Consider the following 19161-nt stretch of genomic DNA (forward strand, 5'->3'; position numbering starts at 1 on the left):
TTTCTTGCAGACCTTAGTTTTTATCTTTTTTCACAGCAAGACCTTTATGTTTTCAGTCTTAAAGACATTTTCTTTTACTATGAAAACTCAAATGACCCTTCTTTTGAATTTTTAGTGAATTTCTTCCTTTTACATGCCAAGTTTTTTATTCATAAACAAAAGTGGAAAAAAATGCAACCCTTCTTTATAGTTTTCATTTTAGAAATGTCTTCTCTTCTCAACTCTCTGAAGCTTGTCAACAATAAGAAAAATTACAGACTTTTGAATATTCTTTAATTTATTCCTCTTGTTTGTTTGTTTATTGTCTATTTTATTATTTTTTTGTTTATAATTAGACTTGTGTAATGTAACCTAATCCAATTGTTCATATTTACTATGTTTACTTGACCTTGTGTGCCTTATTGTTATGTCATGTCTTTGTCATCCTCTTTATTGCAATAAATAATAAAAAAATAAATAAATAAAAAAAAAAAAATAAAAAAAAAAATAAAAAATAAAAAAAAAAAAAAATCCAGCAGCTGTGAACGAAATTCAGAAGGTTGACATTTAGCCGATTTGTTAACGGTCCAGTTAGCTACAAGGGAAGATTGCATCACTTTTACATAAGCATTAATCTGTGTTGATGTGGGACACACTGTTAATATTTCGGTGTATTAAGTAAAACGTAAATACTGTCGATGACTTTTAAACAGTAGCTGCCTGGGTGTTGACGGAACTGTCATCTGGCAGGCCTGTCAACTCAACATACACACACACACACACACACACACACACACACACACACACACACACACACACATAGGCTATTACAAAAATGAGATTATGATGACATACCCTTCTTTGGAGCCAGTGGTCAAGTGCTTGTGTAAAGGCATGGTCTTTCAAGAAGTAGGCCTAGGCTATCTACTCTTCTAGGGAAATAGGCCACATCAAGAATGACAATGACAATTTTGACAGGTACATGTCAGGCAGAAGACAGTAACTTCCATTTTAAATCTAAATAATAAGCAACAAATACAACTTTCACATATAATTTAAGCAATATACACACTATTAGAGTCATTATGACAAAATGTCATGTTTATTAACATATAAATTGTTAATAATAATAATATAATTATAAATGGGTTTTGTGTGTGTATTTGTATTTCATACTACCTCAAATAATAGTTACACACATTTCCTAGCAGGCTGATCATGTTTCATAATATAATAGTTTCATTTTATATTTTTTTGATTATTTACATGACTGAAATGTAAAGAAGGAGTTTTAACTGTTAACAGATGAACAGTAACTGAAGTTACTGTGTTCTGCCTCAGTTTGGAACATCAGAGTTCCAGAATTCTGCAGGTCCAGAGCAGAAGGCAAAAAGCAGTAACTGAAGTTACTGTCTTCTGCCTTAGTTTACCCAAAGGATTTTCAGCTTGTTTTACTTTACACCTTTTTTTTACCCTCAAAACAACTGATTTCAAACTCCATGTTTGTTCACATGATAAAACTGATGCTTATTATTGCAAATATGACAAAAACTCATTTTTGAAAAATTTGAAGTTACTGCCTTTTGCCTTAGCAGGGCAGAGTTGTAGTCCTGCTGAATAGTAAGTTGATAGCCTATAATAAGTTGATGATGGCAGTATTGCTCCTCTAGGTAGTAGGTGGGCTAAATGAATATCAGAATTAATTCTTTATTCATGCACATTGGTTTAATTATTTAACGTTTGCATGTTTTTGTAATCAGATTTAATTTCACCATTAGAATGGAGTAATCTAACTATACATTCCAGGATATTGGTACATTTCCTGTCCCACCACTTACATATCAAATGTACATTTCCAAAATATCTGAATTACTATTTTTTGTGAACAATGTACTTGTTATAAGACAAATTGTAAAGTTTGGTGGAAAAATAAGCTCCTTAAATATTATTCAAAAGGCCAAATATCTTTGGAACACCCCAAAAAATGGCCGTTTTCTCTTGTCCCACAAATTGGGGTTACTAACTCCTTTGCCAAATTTCACAATGAAAATAAGCTCTAAATAAATTACTTCATCTTGTATGTTGTTGATATGCATCTCCTTTACTTATGTAAATAACGTCTTTGGTCTACATTGTATTGCCTGTTACAGTTTTTATGCTTTTAAGTTGTGTCCCACAACATGCTCGCAACCCTGTTACCATAGGGAATTTTACCTGGCAGGGAAAGAGTTAAAAACATTTGCCTACTGTCACAAAGGAAGTTTCATTACAAGGACATTTTCTGCCCACATGGCAAGACCAAGGGTGAATTCTCTAACATTTTTTTAGGTTTTTCCCCCAAATATGTTTGTCCAAGTTGTGTGCGTCACTCGGTGAACGCAACCCTGTTACTCATATTGTAAGACTAACATTGAGTAGAGTCAAAATTTACTTTATATATTTATATAACCATGTTTGTCATTGATCTTGTACACATAGATTAATTTTACAGTTAGCATCTGTTCCTGGGGTAAACCACAACTTAGCCTAGATTTGCAACCCTGTTCCTCGCAACCCTGTTACTGTTGTATTTTTATTACATTGATTATTACATTGAAAAAAATATTTGATACCTGAGCTTGACGAATCAAACTTCTTGATAGTATATTACCTGTAGTTAATAAATATATGACCAAAAAATATCAAATTGAAGATCAAATTTTCAGAAATTTTCACCCCTGAAATGTACCAAAATCCTGGAATGTCCCAACAATTGGCTGCCACAATCACAAATAGGGTAGCCTACTAGTTAACTGTGAAGATTGACTCTTGTGTAACCAAGGAATCTGCGCTAGTTCGCCATTCGGGGATTGAACCATACGAGTTGACTCTCCATTTTGACATAGGAGACACAGGCACAGCACGATACCACTGAGCTAAAGGTGTATAGCACTGACGTAACGCAAGTACTTCAGGCCCCCCTGCAAGCTACCAAGAAAGGGCCCCCAAACTATAAAAGAGGGCCTAATATCATGTGGAGGGGCCCCGCTTCTTCAAGTCAAGGGCCCATGTGGGCCCCCTGCCTTGTATGGGCCCCCCTGCCTCACGGGGGTATACTTTACGCCCCCGGTGTATAGGTTATGAGACTTTGGGGCTTTGGCTTATCCATCACACCCCACCCCGCCCCCAATTCCATCCGGGTCACGTCACGCCACATGTAACCGAGATGATCTGATTTCTCTTCCCTTCATCAAACTCACCAGGCCCCACAAGTGGTGGCATAGTGCACATCTATAGCCAATGTGGGCAAATTATGTCATAGCAAGTTAAATAATTTAATTAAAAGGGCATAAAGTGGGGGTAGGACCATGTAGCAAAGGGCAGTGGAGTTCCCCCACCAGGATTCGGACCTGGGCATCAACCTCTGGCTTTGACTGCCACACCACAGAGCCAGGCTCCTTTGCATAGTAAGCAGAGCACACCCACCCTATGGTCATTCCATCACACTGCCCACCACTTTGGGAAATGCTATTTACATTTCACACTAGGCCTGGAGAGTCCACGTTCCTCTACTTCTCCCATCCAGGATGTCCCACACACAGACCTGTATTAACCTAGACTGGCAATGGGCGGTTCTAGCCAGTTTCGGATTGACTGGGCGCAGCCATCTTTGCCTTTTTCGCGCCCTGTGGGCGCCTCCCACAGACGTAGCCCCGCCTAGTGGAGACTATCGCAGCTGTGACCCATAGGAATGCATACGATTTCAAACGGTGATTACAACGTTATCAAAGTGGGTTTCAATCATTTTTTGTAAGATTTTGACAAGTCGTAACGTCTAAATTCTCACTCCACTAATGAAATAACCCTCACTACCTCCAAACGTTTTATTAGAGAGCCTGAAGCTGAGCGGTCTTGCCAGATCGGGCGGTTTCCCGCCCAATCGGGGCCGTTGAGGAAAGCGGTCTGTGGGTAAAAATGGACGAAAATAATCAGTATTATCTGGCAACCCTGAAGCCGACTGTTTTCGTTGCCGCTTATGCAGGTTTGTGGATATTTGTGACACTGAATCGGCCATGCTTACGTGTGTAAAGCTTATTTTATGTACCTAACTCAGATGTAATGACAACTGTGTATATAGGTACGTATATTTCTTAAATAAGCCGTACGTTTTCAGTGAAGCTACCGGTAACTGTGCTATTATTAATACCCCCCCCCCCCCAAGGACGCTGAAGGTAACCTAGCAACAACACGGCACAGCACATTGCAGCTGTGAAAATAAGGAGCCACTTGAGAGCGAGACTTTTCTAGAACATTAATTTATACTAGAGCTATTGTTCTAAAGACGTTTACACATGGCCTGACCCAACTTAACTAGTGAACCAGTGTTGCAAAAAAAATATTTTTTAAAAACCCCATCGGTGCATGACGTCATTACGTAATTACGGGAGTCTCCACCAAGATGGCAGACTACGATTCTGAGGCTCTGAGAAATCCGAAAATTTCGAGGGGCATTGCCAGTCTAGGTTAATACAGGTCTGTGGTCCCACAATCCACAGGGTCACTGATATCCACCCCCGAGATCCATCGTGTGGTTCACGCAGCTGGGTATTCCTCCTGTGGCCTCACTGCAAGTCATCTTACTTCTGACACTGAATGGGTGCAGTTGCCTTGCCAAGACTCAAACCCGGGTCTTCTGGGTGCCACATTGTGGTCCTGACCGCAACACCAAAGAACCAGACTCCTTGGCATGGCAGAGCACATCTACAAGATCAGATGGCCCCTCCACCATAGGCCATACCTTTCATGAGCAAAACCTTCATGAACATACAATACAAAAACATAGGAAAGGAACACTTGAAACAAGCCTTTCATGAACATACAAAAATTAAACAATTGGCAAAGGAGCACTTGAAAATTAATAGTGAAGAAAAAATAATGTGAAAGGACAAGTTTGAGAACAGGCCAAAACAGATGTGGAGCATGAACACTGAGATATGTAAGGTAGGCTACTTTTATCACTGGGTCTTACATTTCAAACTGAAACTTAGGGTTTTTTTAAATGTCACTGTTATTTAAACATACAGTATATGACATCATCTTTTCCTAACTTTTAAAACATCTTTGTGTTCAGCTACTTTGTCAACTGGACCTGTCAGTCTAAAAAATTTTTTATTTTTATACGGTATGTAATAATTGTAGGCCTATGAGAGACCTCGATCCCTTTGGGTATTGCTGGCATTGGACCCATCAAAATAATGAACATCCTATCAATCATGCTTTCTCTTCCCATGCCCATAAGTTATCTCCTCCTGTATGCCTGTACTTACGTATGTATATTTGGATTATAATAGGCCTAACTACAATTATATTTACTAATATTCTAATAGCTGTATAAGCCCCCTTGCATACCTAATAACATGTGTTCAATGAAGTTCAGCCACGGTAGCAATAGGGTTGTCAAGTCAAGTAGGTTTTATTGTCAATTTCTTTACATGCACTGGTCATACAAAGAATTTGAAATTACATTTCTTGCTTTCCCATACAGACATAGACTAATCTAGGTAAGGACATAGACAGTATAGACATAGACAGTACTTATACATGGACTTAAGACAGTATGGACATAGACAGTGCTCATTCATACAGACATTTAAAGTGCAAGACTGGACAACAGAAGACTTGTAGAGGACATACATTAAGAGGTATTGTTGTGCTTTTGTGCTTTTCCTAAAAAAGTCCTTTATAGCGTTCTGACATGGTAATAGTAGCATTTGAAGAAAAATAAATATTAAAAAGGTCTGTCAAGTACACCAGCAGCAGTGTGTGTGTGTGTGTGTGTGTGTGTGTGTGTGTGTGTGTGTGTGTGTGTGTGTGTGTGTGTGTGTGTGTGTGTGTGTGTGTGTGTGTGTGTGTGTATGTGTGTGTATGTGTTTAGTGCAGGTAGAAGGTGCGGTGTGCGTCTGTGTGTGTGTTCGTGTGTGTGTGTGTGTGTGTGTGTGTGTGTGTGTGTGTGTGTGTGTCAGTGTGTGTATGTTTGAGTTTAGTGCAGAAAGTGCAGTGTGCTTGTGTGTGTGTGTGTGTGTGTGTGTGTGTGTGTGTGTGTGTGTGTGTGTGTGTGTGTGTGTGTGCATGTTTTGAGTTAGTGCAGGTTGAAAGTTCAGTCACAAGTATAGTAGTGCAGGTGGAATGTTCAGTCGCAGATATGGTGGTGGGGGATGGGGGGGGGATGTTGTCAGTGGCCTTGCTGGCTAGAGGCTGACAGTGGAGGGAGAGTGGGTTGAGTGTTCAGCATCTTGATCGCTTGGTGCATTGTGCTGCTCGCCAGCCTGGTGGTACGGGAACGGAGGCGCCTGTACCTCTTTCCAGAGGGCAGGAGGCTGAACAGTTTGTGTGCAGGGTGGCTTGTGTCTTTGATGATCATCAGTGCTTTCCGGGTGAGGCGTGTGGTGTAAATGTCCTGCAGGGAGGGGAGTGGTACTCCAATGATCTTCTTCGCTGTGTTCACAACACGCTGGAGTGTCTTCCTGTTTTTCTCCGTGCAGCTTCCTCCCCACACTGTGATGCAGTTGGACACGACGCTCTCTATGGTTCCTCTGTAGAATGTTGTCATGATGGAGGGTGTAGCACTTGCCTTCTTTAGTTTGCGCAGGAAGTAGAGACGCTGATGGGCCTTCTTCGCCAGTGATGTAGTGTTGGTGGTCCAAGAGAGGTCGTCGCTGATGTGCACTCCAAGGAACTTGGTGCTGCTCACTCTCTCCACAGCATCGCCGTCGATGGTCAGTGGTGGCAGTTGTTTTTGGACCCTTTGGAAGTTGACAACAATCTCCTTGGTCTTGTTGACATTCAGCAGGAGGTTGTTGTCTTGTTGTCTTGTTGTCTTGTTGTCTTGTTGTTGTAGCAAGCAAAGATTATTTTCATGAAAAGTGTCAGTGAACCTTTAACTGAAGCCAAGGCCACCTTCAGAGGAGGAAAGAGGAGTTTGCCACCTGTATTGGAAAGTTTCAAGCCTCTACAACATTACTGTGAAAGGCTGACAAAAGTTTCTTGCTCCTTTGGCGATTTATTCCCAATGTTCTTCTTCCCAATGTTCTTCAGGTCACCCTGAACTCTAATAATAGTAATAATAATAATAATAATAATAATAATAAAAAGCCCTTACATACCTAGGAAAACATGTTTAGAGAATTCCAAATTTGGCAAGCAGTTTGAAGTTTCAAGCCTCTACAACACCATTTTGAAAGGCTGACAAAAGTCTTTGGCTCCTTTGTCCTTAGCTAATTAATTCCCAATGCCCACCCCCCGACACACACACACACACACACACACACACACACACACACACACACACACACACACACACACAGAGAGAGAGAGCCCCCCCCCCCCAAACATCCCTGCCATCATGCTAGTGCACACCTGCACCCATTGCATATATGTATAATAATAATAGTAATAAAGATAATAACAATAACAAAAGGCCTTACATACCTAAAACATATTAGTGAATTACCAATGTAGCAAGCAAAGATTATTTTGATGAAAAGTATCAGTATCAACTTTTATCCAAAGCCAAGGCCACCTTCAGAAAAGGAAGTGGATTGCCTTCATTAGAAAGTTTCTAGTAGGCAAAAAGCATAAACATTTTTTTTTTTTTTTTTAAAGGCTTGACAAAATTCTCCTGCCTCCTTGCCAATTGATTCCCAATGTGGCTGTTCTTCAAGTCACCCTGGTCTCTCTCTCCACACCCTACCTTGTGGGTCCTGTCGTCCATCTCGTCCGTCCCTCCCTCCCTCCCGGCCTGCCATATTGGCTGGTGCATGGTGCCCTCTGCAGATGAATATGCCAGGGTGCGTCTGGCCGTCCGCACTGATGGATGGTCAGAGATTAATCACCTTGCCTGCCGAGACGGCCCTGACCAGTCCGAGCCACTCAAAGACGCATTTAACAAGTCGCATTTCTAATTGACATGTGGACAGGTCTCCCGGGTGATAAATGGAGCGCGGGTGTCCGGGACATTGTTTACCCTGCCCGTAATTATGGTTAATTCATCTCAGTTACGGGTATTTGACATAGATGGTGGCATTCCCCCCAACAGCTCATTTTTCATTAAAGCCCATTAGTCATTGGTATGCAGATGAACTTGTTAAGAGAAGTGAAGGTTGATGATGATTTTGGGGGGGGGTGTTTTCGATTGGTTTTTTTTCGTCGGGGAGGAAAAATCACAGGTTTACTAAAAAAATTGACATCATCATACGTGCTGTATCTGTGTTCAGTGAAGATATAACTCAGACTGGTTCTTGATTAACCATGTGATTCATGTTGTACTAATGTAATTACTTGAAAGGCTGAAATGACCTGATGGCTTTGGCTATACGTGTTGCTCAGCCATGTTTTTTTCCCCATATGGCTGTTTCAATCACAGTCAGTGCCAGGGCAGATGACAGGGGGAGACAAAGGGGACAGTTGTCCGGGGACAGACAGGGCCCAGAATTGGTTTCTCATTACATTGTATGTATAGGGTAGGGGGGCCCTTTCAGAAGACATTGTCCCAGGCCCAGCCAAAGCTGTCAGCGGCCCTAGTCAGTGCACCTTCTCTCGTCAATCCAGTGTGCATAGCCAACACAAATCTTGGACCAATCCCAATTAAACAGTGGGCATTATGACTAAAAGCATAATGCTATAACACCAGACACAGTATGATGAGGAAATATTTCAGTAGAAATATTTCATAGTTCAATTTGTAGGTAAAAGCTCGCACATCCAAACGACTGACCTGGGAACAGGACCAATAAATAGCCAGATAAAAAGAGAGAAATGTCCAGCCCAGCCCAGAAATATGTTCAGCTACAATTTTGTGTTGCCTAATCATAAAACACAATTATATTACCACATGTGTTATTCATCATTATTATTACATTACATAAAAAAAAACATTCATCAATGATTACTCTGTATTTTCTTTCTTGAACTTTAAAGGTATCGCATCGTCTTTTCTTTATTGGTGGGGCTGTTGTATCTACATGCACATCAAGGGAGAAACATACATAGAAGATAAAGGCCCAAACACAAATAATCCCTTCAACAATGATGCCTCTTGGTAAAAATCCAATTGATTATTAACCATGCTTCTAACTATGGTGGGGATAACAGTTGTGTGGTATCTCGACTCTCGACTGAATATAAAATGGACACTGGTAGCTAGTGTAGTCAAGATGGTCACGCCTTGATCTCTGCGACCTCATGAAGGTAGGAGATGAACAGTTTTGTCCCTTCAATGTAGTTGTACCTGCAAAAGAAATTCTCAATGAAACCGTTTTTATGCTCACAGCCATGCCGTAATTTTCAGAACATAGTGTGAATGCTAAGAATTGATATCACATGGCCCTCTCATGTAGATTGGGTAGTTAATGATTCAACACAGTGTTTGCTGTAAAACGCTCAAATTCACACTAACAGCATGGCTTTGACATTACCAATAGTCTTAAGTATCATATTAAGACATGGTTATTACCATTTCAGTTACAACAGGCCTATACAATTGAACAGGCTCTGCATGAAACTGTTAAATCGACTAGAGTAGAGGAGAGTAGACACAGTACCTGCTCATTTTCTCGTTCTGGGAGTGGAGGCCATCGTCAAAGCCCCCAATGGGAAGCATGATGATGCTCTTCCCCGTCACGTCCTGGAAGGTTTTGGCGATTGGGATGGTTCCTCCCTCACGGATCAAATCTGGTTCCATCTGGAAAACTACAGGTCAGGCATATTACATTACATTACGTTACATTACACTGAGCTGACACTTTTATCCAGATCAACTTAGGCCTGCAGTTATTTTACAGGGTATTGGTTACAGTCCCTGAAGGCGACTCCTCCATTGTATTAGAGTGAATACCTCAAGTCAGATCTCTGCCATTTTTGCCCGGTATATTGCTGCCATTAAACGGTGATCATGTGATACACAAATTACCCTGTAGGTGGCAGTAAAATATGAAAAATATCAATATAACGGGCCTAGAGAACGGGAGGCAAGGTTGGGCCATGGCAAAAGGCTGAATGTGGCATCTAGTGTTCATATATATGGCTCAAGGGCACTTCAGTCATGGATGGAGGTGTAGGGGGAGGTGAGGGTGGGATTCAAACCTGCAGCCCCCTGATCTTAAGGCCAATAGGCCACAGCTGTATTACGAAGGGCTTGTTTTCAGGAGAAGCTAGGGTAAATTTGTGACGTAAATTTGTATCGTAAGTACATGATGCAACAGTGCACTGTAGGGATGGAAACGATTCATCGATTAATCGACTTTAATCGATCAATGATTTAATCGATTAAAAAACATTAATCGCAATTAATCGACAATTCAACTGACAAGAGACCCAGGTGAAATGGGCATGTGAAGAGTGTGTGTGAAGAGCGGTGTGAATAGTGGGCATATTTAAATCACCTTTGGATTAAAGAATTGTTTTTCCGAGAAACATCGAGATTTCAGGGGGAAAACGCCGCTTATCAATTAATCGTAAGTCGATCGATAAGACTATCAACTAATGATTAATGAATGAATCGATAATTTGCATCCCTAGTGCACTGACATTTTTTGGTCCACTGCAGTGATTCTGCATATAGCTACAGTATGACACTATGTCAGTCGGTCCCTTGGTCAGTCCATTGCAAACCAGTTCCCCCGTCCTACCTCTCTTCACTGCAGCCTTTCCTGCCTCATAGAGGGGATGATTGATGTCGGCCAGCCAGGGTTTCGCCCCGATGATCATCGACACCTTCAACTTGTTGGGGCTCTTCCTCCGGGCAAACACAGACTGCAAGTAATCTGTCACCTAAAACAAAACAGAACGTGTAGAAATGTGTAAAGACATTGTCACTTAAATGGCTGAAATGTGTCTAATTTGTAAGGCAGTGTAGGTTTGTGTCTCTCTCTCCATGCCTGTTTTTTGACGGTGGCAGGGTCCATATCAGGGACTTGGCGGATGGAGAATTTGCCGGTGACCTTGGCAGGAATGACGGTCTTGGAGCCTGAGGCTGAGAAGGCCCCCTCGATGCCATGGATGGACACGGTGGGATGGCGCCAGCGGTGAGACAGCAGGTCAACCTGACAAGAGTTACAGCAGATGCAAACAGTTTTATTTTGTAGGCAAAAAGAGAAAAGGGAATCCTTCACTGCGTCACTTACCCAAGTTGCTATTCAAAAAACTTGGGTGTCTAATCAGCCATGAAGAGATAAAAAACAACTTTTGAGGCACTCCTTACTCCTTACATTCCTAAACTCCAGTTTAATAAAGGCTTTTTAACTTTAGTAAGGAGTTCCTCAAAATGTGTTTTTAAAAGTATTAATTCCTCTTTCCAGTGCAGTGTACTACTGGGCAGCCCATAAGGCCTAACCAATAGGCTGTTATTTGAGATGTAAACCATCCCTCACTAAAGAGCTTTATTGACATTATACAATACATGTTGTACTGTTTATTAAACTGTATTGTACTGATTATATAACCAGTTTAAGGTTTTGTAATTTTATTGCTTTTTGTTCCCTGTGCGTCCAGACTAATTTCAGACTGTACAAGGTCCAAAATAGAGAACAATGAGATTCAATAAATCACCTTGTTGTTATACATCAGTTCACTAACGCCAATCTTGGATTTGTAGGCCTCCACATCAAACTCGATGTCCTGATACATCTTCCATTCCTCATCAGAGAAGGGGGCCACTGCTTCTCGGATCCCTGGAACAAGGATTCTTCCACCAGGGGTGATGAGGGAATCTGAAGACAAAACAATGGGGATTGATATACGGTACACGTTAACGAAGACATGTGAGTAAATTAACACTTTTTTCACAACATTAATTGATTAATTGATTAATTGTTGTGCAATCTGAATTCAATTCGCTGCCTTGGGTCTCAGACACTTGTGTAGCACAGATGTTCTTCAAGGGAAAAGGGCAGCCCTTAATGCACACCGTACCTCCAGTGGCACGCTGTTATAGTTGTTGAAAAGATAACTACAATAGTACTACAATACCATGACATAACACAGGGCCTTTAGTAATGCACTACGACTCGGTCATTGCCATTCTGGTAACAGCAAATTTGCAACGCTGTGTCTTAATGGGTTAAACATCAACAAGATCATGAAGCAACTCTGCTATTTAGTCCTTTTCTATTTTGTAACATGGCAAAAATATTTTTTTAAAAGATTAAAAAGCAGAGTTGCCCCAGAACCTTCCTTTTATTTGACAATCTGAAGTCAGTTCGACCTGGAGAGGAAAGTTATTCATTCCATTTATTTCAATCAGAGTGAGTAATCTTTCTAGTGCTTACCTAAGATGCCAATTAAGTCTGTCATGGGCTCAATCACAGTGCCTCCATACACTCCAGAGTGCAGATCCTGCTTGGGTCCCTCGACCTAAAGAAGTAAGCAGGCAGAGATTTTATAAACTTTTTTTTTTAACTTGATTACCCCAACAGTGTTTACAATCATGACTGCATTGCTCTTTCACAGTCTTGCCCTTTTACATGAATATTGACCAATGACCACCATTCAATTTCAAGTATTTCAATTTTTTATTTGTGTAGATGATATGAGACCTATATCTGTAATATTGTTGATGGGGCTTAAATACCACCTAAGGCTTTTTGGGAAACACAGCCCTGGCTGTGAACATTTTTTAGCAATAACACATTTACAATTACAAACAACAAATTTAACAATTTATCAGTTGAAAAGAGATGATCTCAGGCACGTTGAAGTACACCTAATAGACCTTTATTGACAAGGACAGGCTTGTAAGTGTGCTTCGGATTACCTCAGATCACCTCTCTTCAACTTGTTTTTTTTTTCCTCTACACATTTTTTAGTAAAGTTTTACCTCAGCAAAGAAGTAGCAGTTTCCTCTGGTGCCGTAGGTGAGAGCGGGTCTCCGACTCAGCCAACCGCAGTCTGAGATGATGATGTAGTCCACGTCCGAGAAGAACGAGTCCCGTTTGGCGATGATCATGGAGTCCAGACCGTTAGAGCCAGTCTCCTCCATGCCCTCTATGATGAACTTGACATTCACGGGCAGGTCCTAGTGTGGGGTTGGGGGTGCGTGACAAGCCAAAAGTCACAGCGTTTAAAAAATTATAAGCGCAGAAAGAAATAATGTAATGAGAAGCCAATAGCACGACTGGTCTGTTTTTACAATATCATCTATGAACGTAGGCTACAACCTATGTAGCTGATAGTAGGCCATTTATAATGCCGTATATACGTGTCAAGCCAAAACAAAAGTCGCAGAAAGAAATCATCTAATGAGAAACCGATAGCAAAAATAAAAGGATAAACACAGAAAGAAATGATCTATTGAGAAGCCAATAGCAAGGCTGGTCTTTTTCTTTTTACAGTATCACCTATGAACGTACAACCTATGTAGCTGATAGTAGGCCATTCATAATGCTTTATATCAAGTGCTGAAGAAGTATTTTACTTTCTTAATATGTCAACCTAAAGCACAATGAAGTAGCCATACTACTAGAGAGCAACAACAACCTAGTGAGAAAAATAAAAGGTCGAACTTCATCATATGTCACAGGACTAGTTTTATCAGTAACACGCCAGCGTCATCAACATGACATGACAGTGCCATAACCGTGTCAAAACCGTGTCATAGCATTTTATGGTCATGAAAACTTCATATTGCTTGAGCTGTCTTTACAATAAGCAAATGTCATTTAATGCAAAGCCATAAAATGTTTATGACATTGACATAACTAGAAATGCATCCAGAGTGTGCAGACCTCCGCCAAGGACGTTCAGTTTGTTTTTAGACACATAGGATAGCCTATTTGTGTGATGATGTGGTGTCATTTATGCGGGTTTATACACCATTAGTGTGTCAGAGAATTAAACAGTGAAGTTGTAACTAAATTATATCTGTCTTTTTTTATAGGGCCTAATTACCATGTCCTTGATTAACTGTGGTCTGTTAACATGATTAACCTTAAATGTAATGAACTGGATAGGTCTAATTTCCCTCATTGGCGCTGCTACCTACGATTAAACTGTTCGTCGTTATTAATTCCTCCACTCGTTCATTATTCATTCATTATTTGTAAAGTAGGCTTGAAGAACCAGTCTGTGTTTTGCATGCTGTTAAGCAAAAGGCTTGCTTTAACTGACAAACTTCAACTGGACAGACGAGACAAGGGTGATTTGTTGACAGGGAAAAACTCGGAGAACAATAAACTCAGAGAAAACTGCGACATATGCCTACGAAGGGTGGATTAAAAAAAAAAAAAAAAAGGGCGGTGAACAGTTAGGCTGATGAACAGCGCCAAGGATCCGGTTCACTACATTTAGCCTACATGTGTAGGCTACAAACTTCAACTGGACAGACGAGAGAAAGCTGATTTGGTTGACAGGGAAAACACTCCGCGAAAGCTGCGACGATATGCATCACCCTCACCCTGATTGATTACAGTGATTACGTTATGTTTTGGTGCTAGTGGCTACCCACGCACCTGGCTTCAGCTATGCAGGCACAGCAAATCCACTCGTTCTGTGTGCATTCTGTCTGGCTTTGTGGTGACTGTTGTAGCACAACTTTGATTAACCTTTCATGTAGCCTGTAGTGAACCGGGTACCTTTCCCTCCTTGGCGCTGTCTGTTATCTGTTATAGCCTACCACTATTCTACCACTATTCGCCGTTATTAATATTATCTCCAGCCTTCGTGAACTTCAACTGAGCAGGGAAACACTCGGAGAACAATTAACTCCGCGAAAGCTGATTTGGTTGACAGGGCAAACACTCTGCGACGATATGTGTGCCATATTGTATATCATTATTATTATATATCATTTGGTGTGCTATTGGCTACGAAATCCGCGCGTTCTGTGTGCATTCTGTCTGGCTTTGTGGTGACTGTCGCAGCACAACTTTGATTAACCTTTCATGTAGCCTGTAGTGAACCGGGTACCTTTCCCTCCTTGGCGCTGTCCGTTATCTGTTATACCACTATTCGCCGTTATTAATATTATCTCCACCCTTCGTGAACTTCAACTGAGCAGGGAAACACTCGGAGAACAATTAACTCCTCGAAAGCTGATTTGGTTGACAGGGCAAACACTCTGCAACGATATGTGTGCCATATTGTATATTATTATTATATATCATTTGGTGTGCTATAGGCTACGCAGCCATAGGCACAGCAAATCCGCGCGTAATAGCCTACATTCTGGCTGTGGTCACTGTCCATCAATCCACCTCACAGGCACGCCCTGTCATAGCTCAATTCACCTCGGCCACCTTGTGGCAGGCCGCGAAATAGCAGCGAACATACAATAACGAACACACAAACCCAGGCGTAACGAACACACACACAAACCCAGGCAATCACATAACCTCCACCCTTGGCGGAGGTAATTATGACACGTCCATGACTGTGTTACGACACTGTTATGACACTGTCGTGTCATGCGTATGACACCAGTGTCAAGTAAGGTGTTAGTGTTTCATCATACATCCCCTCACCAGATTGAGCGCCTGGTAGGCCTCTACTGCATGGATCCACGCTAGAACTGGAGCTTTGTTGTCAGACGCTCCTCTCCCGTACAGGTTACCTGTTACATCACGGGCACAGGAAGTCACAGGTAGTAGGTATGGGCGGCTTGTTTATCAGTGTCATAGCAACATGTCAGGAGCCCTTTTCTTGACAGTGTCGTTGCTAACTCGTTAGCAACTTAGTAAGTTGCCAATGGGAAATTGTATTGCAACCAAGTAAGTTGCTAACTTAGTTAGCAACGACACTGTCGAGAAACATGGTCCTGGATATTTGTTTTGTTTGTTTTTATTAGATCCCCATTAGCTTTTGCTTTTAGCTGCAGCTATTTTAGCAGCTGTAGTCAATGCAAGATGCTTACCATCAGGGAAACTGACAGGAGGGAACAAAGGGGTCAGTTGTCCCGGGCCATGGGAGAAAAGGGGGCCCAGAATGGGGTCTTCAGTAGTCATTAGATTACATGTATTGAGAGGGGGAGCTTTTCGGATGACTTTGTCCCAGGCCTGGTCAGCTGTCAGTGGCCCTGCCTACCATTAGCCTGGGTAATCCCATGCTACTTTGCACAATCATTCAGATATGAAAGACAACATGGAGTCTATATACCCAGACAACGGACAAGATCATGGTCCCTGTCTCTCTCCGATCAGAGAGCAGGGAGGCTTGGAAAGACGATGACTGCAGTTTATTTGAATAGATTCAACTGACACGATTGGCTATGTCCACGTATGCCAATACACATTTTTAACGCCCAATAAACAGCCATCGTCAATCGTAAACCAGACACCCCCCCACAGTAATAACAGTAGGCAGGTCTCCAGACCTTATCTCACTTGTGATTAAGTCTGGTGATAAACAGGCAAGCTTACCATTGATTTAAGAGAGAAAAACACGCCAGTGTTTGATGCCACCAGTCTGATGAAGGGCATGCTGCCCGAAACGTCACATTAAAAAAAAGAGCAACGGGAGCTTGGTGTTGCGGACTTTTCTTTCAGTTTTTCAAAGCTTACCATTGATGTCAGTGAGGTTGTAGGGCTCGGTGCTCCACCCGTCCTCCTTCTTAGCTGGCTGGACATCCACGTGGCCATAAATGCACACCGTGTGCTTGGAGGAGTCCTTGCCGATTTGGGCTGTGACCACTTTTGGTAGAGGAATGGTTGTGCCATCTGGAAGCTGGATATGATACAAATAGTGATATACTGTAAACATTCGATGCCTATGCTATTTACAGGAAGGCCATCAGGGTGGAACAAACGGACCTGTTGTCTTGGGGCCAGGGAGAGGGGGGCATACAGTATAATTGGGTGATCATTATTAATTACATTGTACTTATGTACTAATCATGCTGAATGAATGAATGAATGAATGAATAATTAGGCTGAAATTCATTGTTGACTAGTCTAAAGATTACATACTGCAATGATGATGATAATGTATCAAGTTTTTTTTTTCAAGTTAAAACATGTAGTATACAAATGTGCGGTGCACTGTGGCCCCAATTGTGGCTCCAAGGACTAGGTCACCATAGCCGGGCTCCGCCCTACTGGTGACGCAACGCCTTCGGCTCAGCTACACACAGTAGGGCCAGGAGCTTGCTCAATCCCGCTACCGCGGGATCTCCACCCACTTTGTCTGGAACCAATCAACTGAGCATTTCCAACCGTCCTGGGTAGAGGCGTGTTCAAGGCAGTGACGTGGTTTAAGCAGAGACAATCTATTGGGCTAAGAAATGTTTGGTTTAAACTTCAGCACTGCCTTCAACCAGTAGCAAGCCGAGGGAGGCGGGTTAACCAGGCCATGGAAACGCTAATCGTTATAGTCCTGGGCAGACCAGAATCGCCGTACGTGATCTGAAGTCTATGAAAATCAGGCAAAGGTCACCACTGACTGTTAACATCAGAGACCCAGGCTTAACTTCACCCCGTGGTTGTTTCTAAATACCCTTCTCCTTATCTCCCATTGCTTTCCTGCCTCCTGTCAAACTGTCCTATCCAATAAAGGCAAGAAAACCCCAAACAAGTTAATGAAAAAGTGTCCACCACCGCATAAGCAGAGGAGTTGTACGCAGGACTTTAATCTCTAAGCTAAGTCAATATTGTTCAGTGTTGCCAGTTGGTGTACCATAATTATCTGTATTTGTAGCATAATTTTGTCCTCGGTGTGTTCAAAAACACATGATGCACGATAATATCTTCAGTTCATTTAGTTGCCTTGAAACAACAATTTGGTTCGTGTATGATAATTTCCTCCCAAAAGCCCCCAAAAAACGATAATTTTTGAGGTTTTGTACGATGGTTTTCATCACATGTTCCATCTGGCATCACACTAGTGTTACACATGACCCTTGCCCTCTGACCTCTTGCAGTCCAATGTCCACCATCTCCACTTGGCCTCCCAAGCCTTTCAGCTTCTCAGCCGTCATGTCCATCATGCGGTGCAGGTCCGCCCTCTTGCTGACGTCGCTGGAGTCGCTCTCCACGGCAACCCACTGCCTCAGTGCCTGGTGCAAAACAACATCTTACATACTTAAAGGTGCACTGTGTAATGTGGCCACAATCCTACACAGTACACCTTTAAAATACCCACAGTCTCAGCGCCTGGTGCAAAACAACCACATAGTACATACTTAAAGTGATACTGTCCCATTTTTGGAAATAAGCTTATTTTAAACCTCCCCTTGAGTTAAATAATAGGGTTTTACCGTTCTCTTGCACTTTCAACCGTTCTCTGGGTATGGCAGTGCAAATTTTACCTCCAAGCTAGCAGTTAACATTGAGTCCTATGAGACCAGCTGGCGGCTAACTGGTCTCATAGGACTCCATGTTAACTGCTAGCTTGGAGGTAACATTTGCACTGTCATAACTAGAGAACAGTTGAAAGTACAGGAGAATGGTAAAAAACCCTATTATTTAACTCAAGGGGAGGTGTAAGATAAGCTTATTTCCAAAAATGGGACAGTATCACTTTAAAGGTGCACTGTGTAATATGGCCGCAATCCTACACAGTACACCTTTAAAACACCCACTGTGTTAGCGAAAAACAACCACATGTTTCTTACTAAAAACACCTACTGCCTCAGCGCCTGGTGCAAAGCATCTTACTTACTTAAATGTGCATTGTTACTTACTTAACCCGTTAAGACACGCCGTTATACATTTACTGTTTCCAGAGTGGCAATGACCAAGTCATAGTGCATCACTAAAGGCCCTGTGTTATGTCATAGTTTTGTAGTATGATGGTATTTAACTTTCTAATGACTATTACAGCGTGCCACTGGTGGTACGGCGTGCATTAAGGGGCTACAACCAGGGGCGAAAGTAGTTTTCAGGTCCTACGGGTGCTAACCACCCCCTAGCAAACAAACAGTAAACAAATCAAACAAAATAAACGTGCACTACAGATCTATATCAGACTATTTCGGGTGTTCGGGTATTCTCTTACTGGTACTGTGCACCGGCTGTAAGTTTTATACCGGTGCTACACACTGGTGCGCACCGGTCTACTTTCACCCCTGCTTAAAAGTTAAATACGTCTCCATCTGTTGAATGTGGATATTTGATTGACAGAAATGGCAACAGTTGTGGCTTGTGTTGAAATACCTTTTGACGCTCATTGTCATATGATACATTTTTCAGGGAAATTAAAGGAAGACCTTTTGATTGTTTT

At 41.8% G+C, this 19161-nt stretch overlaps 1 protein-coding gene across 1 annotated transcript in view; it reads right to left on the reverse strand.

Annotated features, from left to right (window-relative positions):
- Window positions 1-8913: 8913 nt before the first annotated feature.
- cndp1 (carnosine dipeptidase 1) overlaps window positions 8914-19161 on the reverse strand; it is a 10943-nt gene continuing 695 nt past the window's right edge. The window contains exons 3-12 of the mRNA XM_063198001.1: window positions 17852-17995; window positions 16506-16668; window positions 15471-15559; window positions 12830-13027; window positions 12282-12366; window positions 11563-11723; window positions 10893-11057; window positions 10644-10785; window positions 9558-9705; window positions 8914-9244 (exon numbers count right to left, since the gene is read on the reverse strand). Of these exons, the coding sequence (XP_063054071.1) occupies window positions 9175-9244; window positions 9558-9705; window positions 10644-10785; window positions 10893-11057; window positions 11563-11723; window positions 12282-12366; window positions 12830-13027; window positions 15471-15559; window positions 16506-16668; window positions 17852-17995 (1365 nt within the window). The 3' untranslated portion in view covers window positions 8914-9174. The remainder of the gene's footprint in view (window positions 9245-9557; window positions 9706-10643; window positions 10786-10892; window positions 11058-11562; window positions 11724-12281; window positions 12367-12829; window positions 13028-15470; window positions 15560-16505; window positions 16669-17851; window positions 17996-19161) is intronic.

This window comes from Engraulis encrasicolus, chromosome 5 (genome assembly GCF_034702125.1).
Source record: "Engraulis encrasicolus isolate BLACKSEA-1 chromosome 5, IST_EnEncr_1.0, whole genome shotgun sequence".
NCBI lineage: Eukaryota > Metazoa > Chordata > Actinopteri > Clupeiformes > Engraulidae > Engraulis > Engraulis encrasicolus.